The 17089-nt window shown below is 34.7% G+C and overlaps 1 protein-coding gene across 1 annotated transcript in view; it reads right to left on the bottom strand.

The window, feature by feature from the left end:
* Positions 1-3031: 3031 nt before the first annotated feature.
* Positions 3032-17089, bottom strand: part of CARPB (Carbonic anhydrase-related protein B) — a 31503-nt gene continuing 17445 nt past the window's right edge. The window contains exons 5-7 of the mRNA XM_086838500.1: positions 9214-9309; positions 8090-8311; positions 3032-3507 (exon numbers count right to left, since the gene is read on the bottom strand). Coding sequence (XP_086694626.1) covers positions 3313-3507; positions 8090-8311; positions 9214-9309 — 513 coding nt within the window. The 3' untranslated portion in view covers positions 3032-3312. The remainder of the gene's footprint in view (positions 3508-8089; positions 8312-9213; positions 9310-17089) is intronic.

Below are 17089 nucleotides of genomic sequence, written 5' to 3' on the forward strand. Positions count from 1 at the left end.
CTTGGAGTCTGCGGTTGGCAGCTTCTGCACTCCTGCCAGCTGTCCTGCCGCCAATATGTGTCAGGTTAGACCCGGTCCATTGGTCCTTTTGGCCAGATGCAGTGGTCAAGCCCCTCCGACCCCCTGACATGCAACATAACTTCGTGCACAACTCACCGCAAATCAGTTTGGCCAGAGAGTTGCCATCCTGCCACCGCCATCGCCACCGACCGACCATCTGATTGATTGAAAGTCAGCCAAAGTTGGAATTGAGTTTGCAGCAAATAAACTGATGGACCGGGCCATGCCCTGGGCCGGGGCTAATTGGGTCACCAAAGTGGCCAGGTGATTGCAAGCCCAAAAATACCGCGACAAAAAACAGGACTTGAAGCTTTAAAGACTAAAGAATAAACTAAGAGAAAAGAAGTTTATATCAAAAAAAATTACTTAAGAAATTTAGGGTTTAATTGTAATTTTAAACTCTCAAAATTCTTATGAAAATATAAAGTATATTAAATCATGAATTATAAAACATTCTGCATTCTTTCCTAGTAACCAAAAGAACTCCCTTTTGCAGGGTATCAGGCCCTGGGCAGCAGCTGCCTTTTGGATTCATTCAAATAAATTACACTTGCCATGTATTAATTTAAGTAATAATTTCCCATTGGCAAATCCCTCGATGCTTGAACAAAATAAAACAAAACCCGAGCACAAATGCAATGCAAAAACTGAACGAAACAAAGAGTTTTGCAAAAGTTTATGCAGAGCTGAAACTATGAGTGGAGTATGCACAAAAAACAACTGCAAAAATGTCAACTTGTGCAAATAATGCAAATATTTATACAAATTATTATGTGATTTCGATGGGATATTTAGGGGGTTGAGGGACAGGAAAAAGTTATGCAGTTTTCGGGCCATGTCCCTGGCCACGCGGCGTATACGTAACAATTTTCCTTTCGGCCATTAAAAAGTTGATTTTAATGCTGGTGCAACAAAATAAAAATATACACAAAAAAATGAAGCAGAACAGAAAGCAAAAACCCCACTGAATCAACCGACAACTGGCTGCACTTTTGCATTTAAACGTGATTTTAAATAACCGCAACAGATTTTGTGGTTTCATGTTGCATTTGCCGTTCGATAAGCGACAGCCTGACATCCCCGCGGTGGCACTGGGTGGTCCAGGGTGGACCCGAGTGGCCATGGTTGGGTCCTGGTTATGGTTCTGGGTCCTGGTCCTGGTCCTGGTTGAGTTGGCTTGATAAGGTCCCCCGGTTACACAAGCCGGTGGGATAACTGGGCACTGAAACAGTGGACACTGCGGTCAAGTGCATTTAAAATGCAAAATGCACGCATTTGCGGCAAAATGCCTCCACACTGGGATTATGTGTTAAAAATGTACAATTTCATAATTTTAAAACTTCAATTAAATGTTAAGCATGAAATGTAATTCTATAGATATTTTTCAGGGTGAGCTTTAGATAGTACTTGCTCGGTTATGCGGTATTGAAAGGCATTTCAGTGATAAATAGTATGAAATTTTTCTACTAAGGCTTCTATCTAGAGACTTTTTTGAAAGCGAACAACTTAAAGTTATTTTTATCCTTAATCTTGGAGTTTGTAATAAAATGAAGATTTAAATAATTTCCTCATGTGTAAATATGTGTAACAAATGTACAATTTCATATTTTTAAAATTTCAATTAAATGTGAGGGAATGTTAAGCATGAAATGTATTTCTATAGATATTTTTCAGGGGGAGCTTAAGATAGTACTTGCTCGGTTATGCGGTCTTGAAAGGCATTCAAATGTGTAATTTAATGAAATTGTTCTACTGAGACTTTTATCTTTGAAGATAATTTAAAAAATGTCAAATTCAATGTAATTTTCATACTTAAACTTGGAAAAGTATGTCATAAAAAGGAAATTTAATTAATTTCTTTATGTGAGATTATGTGTAAGTAATATACAAGTTTATCATTTTAAAATTTCAATTAAATGTGAGGGAATGTAATGGATGAAATATAACTTTTTAGATATTTTTCAAAGCGAGCTTAAGATAGTATTTTCTTCTCTGCTAAGACTTATAGCTTTACAGATATCTAAGAAAACAAAGAATTTAGATTAATTTTCTTACTTTAAGTTGAAAAAGTAAGAAAGTAGGAAAGGAATATTAAATTATATAAGGTTAATACCTCTCATAAATTGAAAATTTCAATAAATTCCTCTGTTAAAATTCCAAAAGCACTTCTAAAAAAGGAAATTTTAAATGTTTTAGCTTCTATAAATGATTTAATTTAAAACACAATTCATATATATACCCTTCCAATATATACCTTTCTATTTATGTAAAATGAATTCCTGTTTAAACTTAGATTTCCGGTTAATTATTATGTTTAAGTTAATGATTCCCCAACACACTTTACACACACGCGGATGTAGAAGCCTTTCTATACAAAATTATGGGGCAAAATACATACGGTTATATATATATATATATATATATATATATATATAGAAAATCCACCGATATACGATACACGATATATGCGTGGACCTAAAGTCTGTTTTTTTTTTTTTTTTGTTGGGTGGGTTTTGCATAATGCTTGCCATAACACTTTAAATATATATACCTCCCCTTTACCGTATTGGTATTTTGATATTCTTTCACGCTTTGTCTGGCCTAATCTTAAATATACAATATTATTCGATTGTTTGGGGATTACGTTAATGGTTTTGTCCGGTTAATGCTATCATTATCTTTAATGTACTTACGCTACGCACACTTAAAAAAAAAAATATATATATACCTCCTGCTGACTGCAATCAAGGTTTGATTGATTTTTGGGCAAGAGACAAAAAAAAATGCACATTTAATTGCTAATTATCGTTATCGTAATCGCTATCGATATTATTCCGTTTTTTTGTTTATTCTCTCTGCCTATGTATATATGTGTATGTGTATTTATTCGCAAATCGCCATTTTGGCCACTGCGCTGCACTGATTCCTCCTTGATCCTTTGCGCTCTTTATCCTTGTCATCGTCGTCTTCCTTTCGTTTTGTCCTTTATCCTCGGCATGGCCATGTTTTATATGTATGTTTAGTGGAAGCTCCTGTTGCACGCCGCTCGCTACTTACGTCATACGCCTACGCTTACGTTATGCTGCGTTACGCCCTTACGTCATTTTAGGGGGACTTCATCTTCTTTTTAGTTCTGTTTCCAACTGGTCGCTGTGAAATATGTGGAAAATTTTAGAGATTTAAATAAAGTAAAGGGAAGCATTGATATGTGGAATATCATCATAAAATAGTAGTCTTTTTTAGATTTATCTTCTAATATTTACCTTTGTAGTAGACCTCGCGGTACATGGTGGGGCAGGCGGCCTTGCCGTTCGTCTTCGTCGTTTTGAAATCAATATTTGTGCGTATAGGTCGATGCAGGAGCGGCTGTGGCGGCCGATAATTGTTGCCCAGGGGCGCCTTCGGGTGGTCAGGGCTGCCCTGCATTAGGCGCCGCAAAGCGTGCAACTAAAAGAATATTAATTTAATATTAGTTATTAATTAAATTAATTTAATATGTAAAGAAATAGTGATGGTAAGATTGATTTATTTAGACCCTTTTTTCCACAGCATTTAATAACTTGTTAGTTTTCCCCCGAATGGCATACACTTCGTATACGTGATTTTAGGTATATTCAAAAATGAAGTCATCGGAAGTTTTCAAAATGCTAAAAAAAGATGCTAAAACTTCATTGAATTCATTTATTTTCTGAATTAAATTCTTTTAATTATCTAGATAAATATTTAAGGGGAGATAGTACTTTCCATATAAGAGCTACACTGCGTATACGTTATTTTAGGTATATTTAACCAAAGGAAAATTTTGCCGCAGGCCGTGCATCTAATAGAATATGAAACGTACTTATTACTAAATAATATAATCTGTAAAAAATCTTTTAAAATCCTTTATAATTTCCCATACACTGCATACACTGCGTATACGTGATTTTATGTATATTCTTAAAGTACAAGTTTGGAATTTTTTAAAATGAGTCCCCGCTTTTAAAGATTTCATGTGACAATTAAAATCATATCATTATATATAAAAATAAAAATGGTAAACATTATATATCTTTATATTTTTCCCATTCATGGCATACATTGCGTATACTTGATTTTGTGTAGATTCAAAAAAGGAAACCTTTTGAAATTTTTTAAAATGCTAAAAGAATGCTAAACATACTTTCTAATTAAAATTCATTTAAATATTTTAATGAGTACTCATTATATTTATTATAAGATGGTACTATCCATACATGGTATACACTGCGTATACGTAATTTTATATATATTAAGACAAAGGAAACCTTTGGAAATTCTAAAAGAAAAATTAAATACACTTCTTTATCATTTCTTGTCACATTGAAAATCATTTAATTATCTAAATAAATATTTTTTTAAGACCGTACTTTTCATACATGGCATACACTGCGAATACGTGATTTGTTGTATATTCAGGCAAAGGAAACTGGTAATTTTGGAAAAAAAAAGAATTAAATATACTTCATTATCATTTCCTTTTGCAATTGAAGTCATTTAAATATCTTAGTAAATATTTTTTCTTAAGATGGTACTTGCCATACATGCCATACTGCGTATACGTAATTTATTGTGCATTAAGGCAAGAGAAACCTTTGCCCCAGGGCGTGAAAATAAAAGAATATGAAACCTATTTTTTAATAAATAATATGGTAAAATGGAACTTGCCTCACCATTTAATATTTTTATAAAATTCCCATACATGTCATTCACTGTGTATACGTGATATATTTATATTAAAAAAAGCTTTTAGAAGTTTTCAAAATGCCAAAAGAAGATTAAAAATACTTTTAAATCATGTTGTTTTACAATTGACTTCATTTAATTATCAAAATAAATATTTATGGTAATATGACATACACTGCGTATACGTAATTTTATGTATATTCAGGAATAGGAAACCTTTGCCGCAGGCCGTGCCAATAAAGAAATATAAAACCTAATTAAAAAAATATATATGATAAAGTGGAACTCTTCATAGCATTAAATATCTATACAAATTCCCACACACGGCATACACTGCGTATACGTGATTTAATTTAAATTAAAAAAGGACAACTTTGCATTTTTTGAAAATGAATTGCCGCCTTTAAATTTTAATTATGGAATAAATAATTATGGTAAGTATTAAATATCATTAAAGTTTTCCAATACATAGCCCACACAACGAATAAGTAATTTTTTCGGATATTCAGTCAATGTAAACCTTTGGAATTTTTCAAGATACAACATTATAATCCCATTAAAATAAATAAATATTTATATGAAATAAATAATAATGGTAAGCAATTAATATCCAAAAGGTTTTGCCATACATGGAATACACTGCGTATACGTGATTTTGGGTATATGCAGAAAAAGAAAATATTTGCCGCAGGGCGTGCAAATAAAGAAATATGAAACCTACTTTTAATAAATAATATGGTAAGTGGAAACTTTCCACAGCATTAAATATCTAAACAATTTCCCTCACACGGCATACACTGCGTATACGTTATTTAATTTTTATTCAAACAGGGAATTTGGAATTTTTTTTAAATGTATCGCCGCTTTTAAATTTAAATTATAGAAATAAATAAATATGGTAAGTATTAAATATTTGAATAGTTATCCCATAAATGTTATACACTGCGTATACGTAATTCGGGCAAAGAAAACCTTTGGCTTTTTTCAAAATGCAGCTTTTTAAAATTTTTTGAACCAATTGAAATTAATTATTTATCTAAATAAATATTTATAGTAAGTATTAAATATCTTAATAGTTTCCCATCCATGTCAAACACTGCGTATACGTAATTTTTCGGATATTTAGTCAAAGAAAACCTTTGAAATTTGTAAAAATGCAATATTATTATCCCATTGAATTTCCTTTTTTTTTTTGAAGCAGGCATAATTTCCCTAGTGCTTCTCTCGAGACACGGAAGTAGATCAACAATGCCAATCCGTAGATGAAGATAAGCTCGGCAACCCATCATACCCATATATCCGTTCTACTCAGGCAGTCTGCCAAGCATTTAACGTGCATAATTATAAACTTTTTCGCACACAAGGAGCAGCAGCGCACCAATCATCGATCCTACTTGGTAAAAAATCACGCTTGACACAAATTGCTAATCCTAAAAATAAGCGCTCGCTGAGCAAAACGAAAAAGAAAAAGGAAAACTTTCCTGTGAAACCCAGACACAGCATCCATGAGACAGCAGCAGCAGCAGCAACAACAACGAGTCAATAACACTTAATCTACTCAATCTGTTTATCAATTGACTTCCGTCAAAATCGCTTTTCACGACAACGTGGCCGGGTTGATGTTGATTGAGGAGAGAGAGAGAGAGAGGGGGAGGTTTAAGGGTTTCCGGGTTTCCAAAGGAGTGGCAAAGGGGATCCCCCATGGAGTGTCCGTTCAAGTGTGAATTACGCTGGATACTTGCATGAATGTGTGTGTCTGTGTATGTTTATAGCCCGAAAGTATGCAACACTAAATGGCACTCAAGGATTAAAGCCGGTTCTTAGGTGGATTTGCGGTTAAGGATAGTGAACTTGCAATTAAATGCAGAAACCACAGTTAATAAAAAGGGGAAATCTAACAGTAACTGCCACCTAATTAAATATTTAAACTAATTAACTAGATTTTGGATAGAAAACCACAGTTAAAGGAGCTTAAAGTAGTTATAGAAACTGGAAACCTATCATAAATTATACTTTAAGTATTCTTATTCTTTTCTTTTTGAATTTAAAAAAATATTATATTAAGCCATATATCAAATTCCGTTTTTTAGTGACCTTCTTAGTATTCAATTTAAGGAAAAAACATTTCCATAATCTTTAATATTTATCATGTTTAAGCTCTATTTCTACAGCATAATTACAAACTGGTTTACTGGTGACGTTTTTTTTTTCCTGGTTTCGTGACTCGGTTTACGTTTAACCCTATAGACCCTCACCTTTCAGGAGTGCACGTTAATGGGTTAATTGCAATTTCAGCTCATGTCGCGCAGCTTCCTGTGCTTTCCCCGCCTTTCGGTCCATGGGTGTAACTTTAATTTGGTAAATTATGCTTTGCCAGCAAGGTGCAGTCGCCATCTGGCCTCTCTTTCTCCACCTAGCTGCACTGCTCCTTTGCCGTCTCTTTCTCTCTATCTCTCTCTCTCTTTCTCATCTTGGCTTCGTGTGCGGTGCAGCCAGTAAATTACGGAGTCGTGGACTGGAGTCCGGGGTCCTCCATGGCTGCCACAAGTTGTAATCATGTGCCCATGGGTGCCATTGAGCTTGTTGAAGTTTTTATGAGTCTGCCTGCTGCAACCGTGTGTGTGTATGTGTGTGTGTGTGTGTCTGTCCCTGTCTCTGTCTGCCATTTCTCCCATCTCTCTCTCACTTTGTTTACATTGTTTACACGTATGGCACCGCTGCTGCTGCTGGCCACCGTTCAACCGCTTCCGAATCCTTTGCCTCGTCCTTTTTTTCGTCTTTATTACAGCACTGCACTTAATAAACATTTGTGTTAAATTTTTCTCCTTTTTTCACATTGCTCTCCTCTCTAGCTCTGTGTGTGTGTGTGTGCTTTTTTCCACCATTCCTTTGAGTTATGGACACTGCACTTTGTTGCTCCTCCAGCGGCGGCAACTTAATTTAAAACTTAAATGAAATTAGCTAATAAAACAGAAGACAGCCGTTCGTTGGAGCAACGGACATCGGTGGAGCACTGTATACTAATTAACAAACATTAAGGTGCTCATCACTCAAAAAGTTCATGGGGGAGGAGGAGGATGAGGAAAAGCAGGAAAAGCGAAGCAACTTGATGAATTCGGTTGGAAAAAAATTAGTTCTTGACTTTTACTTTGGGCCAAACAAAAAATTTACTTTCCAGGTTTCTTCTTATTGCTTTCTAGGCTGATATGCCAGGGGTTTCTTATACTATACTTTCTGAAAATTAAAAATAAAAACAATCTAAGACCCACCTGTTTCTTATACTATACTTTCTTAAAATTAAAAATAAATCAAAACTAAAACCCACCTGTTGTTTTGTTATATAAATGGGCTTATTGAGCACCACCCAGGTGACTGTCTCATGACAGGCTGGTGCCGTTGTTGATCCATCGTATGTCATATAGTGATCCGTATCCGGTAAAAGTCCTCGGATGGAGAGTCGCTTCACGAAGGCCTCATCGCCGCCATACCGGATGCGCTCCAGCTGATCGGTGAGCATGCGCAGTTCGGGATTAGAGAGATCACCAAGCTGCAGAAGAAAGAAAGTGAGGGAATTTCATATAATATATATATATATTTCACTTAAGGCTCTTTGTGTAATAAAATTCCTAAAGATTTCTTATCGAAATTATCGAAAAAATCAAGTTATTAATATCTGAACTGTCTGAAATAAAAGGTTCCACAACTATATTCAAAAATCTATTTTGAAGTTTATTTATTTTTATTAAAATATAATGGGACGAAATCGGTAATGGATCATATGTTGTCTATATTACTTTTAAAATATATTCAAATATATTAAAAATGTACTTCATAATATATTTTTAATTTCGTTTAAGGATAGTAGTACAGTTTTTATAGTAATATATATGAAATACATAAGACGAGTTTGCTGTTATCGAATGAATCGAATATTTATCGTTTTTTTAAATTATAGATAAATGTACAAAGCTTGTACTCCTTAGAAAAAAATATATATTTTAATCATATAATATATGATAATATATATGATAATGATATAATGATGATATATATTTTTATGATAATGAGTACAAAGCTTGTACTTCTTGAAAATTTAAGCTTAAGCGCATTGATAGAGCTTTATTAGAAATAAATATATATTTTAATGGTATCTTTGTTATCGAATCTATTGTTTTTTTATTGCTCAGAAAACTTAGTTCATATTTTAAATATAATAATATATTTATATAATATAAATGCTAATTAAGTAATTATTTCATTTTTAAATCTTTCTCAATAGAAATCGATTAAACAATAACCAACTAATATTGAGATAATTTTAAAATGAATACACTATTTTTTTTTTGCATTCAATATTTGCATCCCTTAAACATACCGTTGCATCGTATATATCGATCGATAATCTATTTATCGATAGCAATTTGCAAATCACCTTGGGGGATTACTAACCTGCAGCAGAATGGAGACACCAACGATTCCCTGGGCACGATTGAGGGCATCTGAGAAATTTGCATACAGCTGGGAATTGTATCCAAATATTTGTATCTGCGAAAACAAAAGGATAAACTTTGCGTTAACAGGGAGAAAAAGAAGGACATACATATATATATATATATATATATATATTTAACTATATATGGAGACTGGAGATATCCTTTTCTATATATATTTTTTTTTTTGTTTCTGTGCTGCCGTCGTTCTATATTTCTTGTGTGTGCTGTGGCCAAAAACTTTATTGTTGCTCAATTTAAGCCCAAATGCATACAAAGGCGGCGACAACGGCCAACACAGCACAGGCACAGCAGGAAGGGGGCGTGGCCAAGAGGGGGGAGAAGGGGAGGGTCAACTAAGGCTTTCGCCTTGTTTCGCATAAATTGCCCCAAAATAATCCCAACTATCAACAAAATGCACACAAACACAAATACACGTGGGCAAACACTACTCGCACGTTTGTTGGGGGAAGATCAAGCAGCATAAACAACAAATATTTTCCTTTTTGGCCGAGACACCAAAAAGGGCCAAGACGGGAGGCAGACGAAGAGAGAGTTAGAGAGAGCCATGTCTGCTCTTAGCTGCTAAATCTTTCATCTTCCCGCCCATTTCCTCTCGTGTGCATTTGCACTTTTGTTTCACGTCGACAACAACACGCCTACAGAGATGGAAGAAGAATCAAAAGAAGAGGGAACAGTAGAGAAAGAGGTGGAGAAATGAGCAGAGAAAGCGACAGAGAATGAAAGGGGACAGAAACAGTCAGACACCACAAATGAATCCTAAAGCAAAGGCTTAGAGCGAGGGTTGCATCAAAGGTTTATCTGTTATTTTGGACGAGGACAAAGAAGAGTGAAAAGTGTGTAAATTATAAAAAAGTTACCGTATAATACTGTTAGTTGTAAATAAATTACAATTTAACTTAATTCTTTAAACAGAATAGAATATTTTATATTTGTAAAGAGGATTGCATTAAAAGGTTTATCGGTTATCCAATTGAGAGAATAAAGAATATTGATGAACCTTGTGTAAAATATAAAAAATATTATATATTTAAATTTGGAACAAATTAATCAAAATTAATTTATTTATAACAATTTATTAAAAGTAGTTATATTTTTAAGACAGAAAAAATTAAATAATTGTGTAAAGGGTTTCATCAAAAGGTTCATGGGTCATCGAAAGAAAGGTTAACAAAATTGATCACCCTTTTTTAATATTATGTGTTAGGTATAGAAAAGCTACTGTATAATAGAGTTAAATAATATGGGATGGGATGGAATCAATTATAATATAAACTAAATACTTTAATAAGAATAAATTAAATCATTTTAAAAATGGTTGCATCTAAGCTTAATTAATCATTGAAAGATAGCAGAAGATCGATAAGCTATACACCATATAAAGTATAGAAAATTTAATGCCTGGACTGTTGAATAACAATATATCAATAACAAAGAAAAAAATAAGTATTTCAACTGATGGTAAATTGCCTAATATCCTAGATTAATTATGTTTTTTTTTTTTTATAGAAGTTTTCATCAAAGATATATCGGTTATCAAAAGAGAGCGTAATACAATCGATGCACCTTGTATAACATAATGTGAAATGTATAAAAACGTAAGTGTATTATATACTTAAATAATATTTGATACATTAAATCTATATCAATTAATAGATAAACTTCCCTTAGGGATTTAATTGTTTAAACAGAACACAATTTAGCCATTGCAAAAACGGTAAATATTGATAGACGACACAAATTATTTATAAAGTTTAAAGAAGAACAATAAAATACATTATCAGTTGAATTTATCATTAATCAATTATAAAGCAAACAAATAATTAAATTCAACTTAAAAATCAAATTTTCAAGATGTCTTTCCAGACAGAAAGAAGAGCTCTTAAAGGATTGACCCCTAAGAAAATGAAGAAAATTCTAGTTGCAAATAAAACAAGTTACAAATAAAACTTATGTAAATATCTCTTAAAATAAATTTTAGCATTTGTTTTATTTACTTTTAGTAACTCTTTTGAAATTTTCTCATTTATTGAATGATGTTTTATGACTATCTCTGCTCGAATTTACTTTTCAATCTTCCCCTGCAAATGTTTGTGAGCTTGTGTAACATGTGTACATGGATTTTCGGGGGGATTTCGGTCTGGGATATGTTTGCCCCTCTGCATTTGAGTGTGTGGTGGCATGGTGGTGGTGTGGCATGGTGCAATGGTGGCATGGTGGTGTGGTGGTGTGGTGGTTTGGTGGTGCAAGGGGCTCTGTATATGAGGCTGCATTCGCTGGTTGACCAGGCCAGACGCACCGAGCGGAAGGAAATGCTGCAGACAATAGTGAAAATAATAATAATAGCAGAGAGCGCGCACACACACACACTTGGAGGTGGGCGTGGCCGTAGGCGCTGGGCAGTTAATAGTCGTCCTGAAACCCCGCCGCCTCCATACCGGAATTCAGCACATGTCCTGCCTCGATTTTTAACCTCGTCCTGGGAATTCCCTGGGAAGGAGAATGGCTGAAAAAAGAGCAGCAGCGAGGCAGCATGCATTTAAATATTAAAAAACTACATACTGCAATTTTAATGTGTGCCCAGCAAGGCAAATAAAAATTAAATTAAATTAAAATTTTCCCAAAGTTCCTTTTCCCGGAGTGTTTGGTGAAGTTGCAATTGCTGGAGTCGTCCTGCCGTAAAGGCGACGAGCGGTCTGGAGTCCTCGAAAAATGGCAACTAATGCAAATAGAACTAAAGTTGCTATCAAAAAATGAAGAACTCGGCGCGTACAGTGCGTTTCGCAACTTTATTTTGAGTAAAAGCCAAAGTTTAGGCAAGGAAATCATTTTTTAGCTAATCGGTAATGATTTATCGACATTTTTATCGATAATTGCCATACTTTAACTCTTATTGATAATAGAGTAAAAGAAACATTACCATTTAAGCTGAATTCTAATTCTAATAAAATATAATACTAAAATACTATAATATAATACTTTGACTTTGCTAGTCAACTTAACAATTACAGTTTGGGAATAAAATAAATTGTAGTAAAGAGAAACACTTTGCAATCGAGTTAATTATATCGTTTACAGTCAATGTATCGATAACTAGCTATTAAAATCGTTTGAATGTGGATGAAATTAAATGAAACTTTCAACTTATATTGTGGGCTTATATGAAAAGCATTTACTCAATTTATCCTTTGAAAGAAAATGAACATGACATGTCATTTGTGAAACGCACTGTCTTCATGCATATATGTATGTACGTGCGATTTGTATGTACATATAGTTATGTATATTTTGCTATGCAGATGCAAATGAAATTTTGACGAGACCGTTGCAAAACTGAAGATGGTTAGTTCCGTAGCTTCCCTTTCATGGCTCTCCGTTCCCGTACCGCTCCGTTGTTGGTCCTGCACGGGACCCTTGAAGAATTCAAGGACTCGAGGACTGACCACAGTCCGAGCATAAGTTATGTTCACTCACAGCACACACACACAAAAGCTACTTGCAACGAAAATAGGAACAGATCCTGGGCGTTAACTGCATGACCAAACTGAACAACTAAGCCGGAGCAGCTTCGCCACTTGAGCGGCAGATGGCGCCAACAGTTTCCGGCACTTTTTGTTTGGCTAATTAAAAATGTTGAGGAAAATACGCAATGGAAGTTGAAAAAGCCCGAAACGTATTGCTTTTTAAGCATACCTTAAAGCCAAATGTGTAATTAAATTTTTAAGAGAGAAATTACCTATGCTGAGATACTTTAAAAGGGTAAATAATAATAGTAATTCATAATTAATAGGTTTTCCATTAAGAAATCACACCTTGCTATAAATTAAATGAAAAATAAACATTACAAATTAGGTGCACTTACCTACCGATTAATATAAATAATAAATCATGCCCTGAGCTTTAATTTCTTTACATTTTTACCCACTTAACCTTTCTCAAATTTGTTAACGCTTTCACACCTTTTGGCCTAATATCTTTCAAATTGAATCATAAAGGCAATGAACCTCAGTCCCTCTCTCTCTCTCTGTGTGTGTGTGTTTAGTAGCAAAATACTGGGCAATAACAACAAGAAAATATACAATATTTGACCACAAACTAAAATGTTATATTTCCGTTTCATTAAACAGCCAAAGCCTGTGGCAAAGCAAATAAATACAAGCACGAATGCCGGCAACAAATATATTTGCAGGACTAGATAGAGGAGAGGGACAAGGACGAGGACGAGGACAGGGATAGGGACTGGGACCGGGATCAGGGCAACAACAAAAACAGAAAATAGTGTAAGTACCAGCAAATAGCCGGACAACAACTCGGCCAAAACGCAAAGAGCCAAAAGCCTAAGCGGTGTTAGGGGATGTCTCTACCCTCTCTCTTTCGAACTCTGTGTGTGTGTGTTTGTTTGTTTGTTTGAACAAAGCAAGCTCCTGGCATATTTCTTGGTCCACACACACACACTGGGGCAACACGCAGGACCTATACAGATACAGACACACGCAGAGCAAAGGCAACTTAATCAGATCAATTACACATGTTTTCACTGCATGGATTCCACAGACCGTAGAGCCGAGAGCCCCCAGTCCCAGTCGTACTCACAGCCATGCTTTACCCCAAACCCAGAGTCCCTCGTCCTTCGTCCTTTCAGTTCCCCCCCGGTTCACCGCGTCCTTTGCTGACAACGAGAGACAGCACGAGCAGGAGCCACGCCAGCTGCTGAAACTTTGCCTGGCCGCCACAGTGGGCGGTAAAAGCCTCTTTCCACATTGATTACAGTGGAAATATACCTTTAAATTTTATATATAAATCTTAAATGATTTGCTTTATTTTTTACTTGGATTGTAAATTAAATGATAGCTCAAAACAATTATCAAATAATATATATGAACATCAGTAAATATGAGCATTATCAGCACTGATTTCTGTTTGCTAATTTATGATCTTTACTTAACAATGACGATAAGATACATGTACTTCACACCTCTCTAAACAAATCAGCAATATATATAGTTTCTAAAACTTGAAATTTCATTCTAAATAAATCCAGTTTCATACCACTGTTCAGAATATTTTGCCGCGCAGAGGTAACACTGGGCTTATTGGTTCGATGGAGGCCGAACATTCGATGGGGGCAGAGGCATTCTTGGCCCCTTTAGCCGCTTGACTTGGCTTTCGTGCTGCACTGACCGGGCACGATAATATTGACCATGGCCAACAGTAGTAGCAGGAGTAGAAGCACAAGCCAAATCAGGAGCAGGAGCAGGAGCAGGAGCAGGAGCAGGAGCCGGAGCAGGAGCAGGAGCAGGAGCAGGAGCAGGAGCAGGAGCAGGAGCAGTAGCAGTAGCAGGAGCAGGAGCAGGAGCAGGAGCAGGAGCAAGAGCAGGAGCAGGAGCAGGAGCAGGAGCAGTAGCAGGTCCTGGTTTAGGCCGAGAACATGGCCTCATGTCAACACTTTGCCGCCTATGTCTGTGCCTCTATCCTGCCTCTCTCTCTCCCCCCCCCTAGGTCCTGTGTCAGTTTTCTAGACAAATGAAGCAAATTAGCTTAACAACGCACTGGGGACATTGTCAAACACGCACACCAGCAACCAGAGTGGAGCAGGAAGGAGCAGGATTTACAGGACCTAGATCGCTACATTTCTGGACACAGTTTGTCATGGAGCACTTTGGCGCTTGCACTTGTAGCACTTTCTGCTAATTATGCCCAGCACATCCTGCCGCATCAGGATAACGAGGGCGATGCGAAAGGATAATCGAGGCAGCGAGATGCGTTTCGTTTTGCAAAAAACGCGACCAAATGGAAACGCTGAGAGATGCAAAAGGTAACCTTCAAGGATAACGAGACAGCAAAAGGATTCCATGGATAAAAAAGGATAAAGTTTGAAGTTAGAAAAAAAAAAAATGTACTTTATTCAATTCTATTTCTTTTAGATATAGTTTATGAAGGGTATTTTTATATAGGCTAATATTTAATTTTAACTGAAATTCTGAAAAAATATTGCAGCTTTTTATTTCAGAAACTTTTCAAATATTTTATTAATTTGTTTAAAGTTTTTTTGAGAGCTCTCAAATATTCATTTGATTAATTTGTTTTGAGGTTCAATTTTTTAATTATATATATTATTTTTAATATTATTTGTGGGATTTTTACTTTAAGAAGTTGGGAATGCTGCCAGCTAGAGTTCAATAGAGTTTAAGGAAAATATTATTTAGAAATTAAGAAGTAAATATTTAGGGTATAGTTTATAACGAATAATTTTATATAGGTTAATATTTAATGTATTAGAAATAGCGAAGAAAACGTGCAGCTTTTTATTCTAGAAACTTTATACATATTTAATTAATTTGTTTAAAGTGTTTTTGGGAATTTTCAAATACTCATTTAATTAATTTGTTTTTAGGCAAATATAATATTAAATTTTATAATTATAGTAATGTTATTAATATTTTATTATTATTAATATTATTTGTGTGATTTTAATATTAGCAAGTAAAGGATGCTGCCAGCTAGAGTTTAACAGAGTTTGGGGAATTATTTAAAAGAAACTAAGAAGTGAATTTTTATATAGGTTTATATTTTATGTTCCAGCTTCTTTATTTCAAATTTTTTTATATAGTTTTAATTAATTTGTTTTTAGGCAAGTTTTCACATCGTTTTTAAAATTAATTTCCTTGGAAAACTTTCTTGTCCTGTTACTTTAAGTCACCTTAGCACCTGAGTTATCCCATTGACTAATCCCACTCACACTCACCCTTGTAATCCAATCAGAAACTCCGCCAAACTCATTAACCTCCCACCCCCATCCCCCTAACTTCACCCCTTCTTTGCTCCTCCAATCCATTTAGGCCCCATTAACGACTTAGTAGCGTTTTAAAACGCTAGAAATAAAAAAAAAACGCGCTTTAATCGCTGGCCGCCCCTTTAAGGGGGTAAGCAATGGATGGGGGATGGGAGGGGTGAAGATGGGGTTGCTGAAATTACAGCACGACCTCATTAGCAGCAAATATTTTGGCTTTCGCTCGTGCTCAGTCACTCAGCCTGTCCGTCTCTCTCTCTCTCGCTCTCTGTGTGTGTGAGGGAGATAGTGCAGTGCACAGATAGAGAGACACAGATACATTTGTATATTTAAGTACTTCATGGTTAGCGCGTAAATTAATGGTTAAGCCATCGCCGGTTGTTGGCCTTTGGGTTGCCCGTGGTTGGCAACCGCAGCGGGGGAGGGGAAGGGCGGGGTCGAAAGGCCCCCCCTCAATTTGACCATAACGAAGGGGGTTAAGTGGGTAAGTCCATTATGCGGGATTCACTGGGAAAAAATATGCTTCTATAGATTTTCTAGATTTAATTTAATTCACTTTAGCTTTTGTAATATAGTATGCTAACTATAAACTATTATAATTTAAGCTTTCCGTTAAAAATTAAAAAAAAATAATAATTAAATTTCGATTAAATATTGATTTCTTGGTTTTCTATATTTCATTTAATTTTCTTTTAGTTTGTAATAAAATGTATGTTAACTATAAGCTATTATTAACTAACCTTTCCATTAAATATTTACTAATAATCAAGTGTTAATGATAAATCAATTTTTTGGCTTTCTAGATTGGATTTAATTTTCTTTTAATTTGTAATAAAATATATTAACTATAAACTATTATTAGTTTAGCTTTTCGTTAAAATTTACTAATACTAATCAAGTTTTAATGATAAATCATATTTCGATTATCATAAATGTAACTTTGATTATGTTATAATTCCCAAGCTTGTATTTTTGGGATATGCAATACCAATATATAAAAAAATATTTAATTTTCGGGACAAAT

This window comes from Drosophila serrata, unplaced genomic scaffold (assembly GCF_035046125.1).
Source record: "Drosophila serrata isolate PLE 108 unplaced genomic scaffold, ASM3504612v1 contig_347, whole genome shotgun sequence".
NCBI classification, from domain to species: domain Eukaryota; kingdom Metazoa; phylum Arthropoda; class Insecta; order Diptera; family Drosophilidae; genus Drosophila; species Drosophila serrata.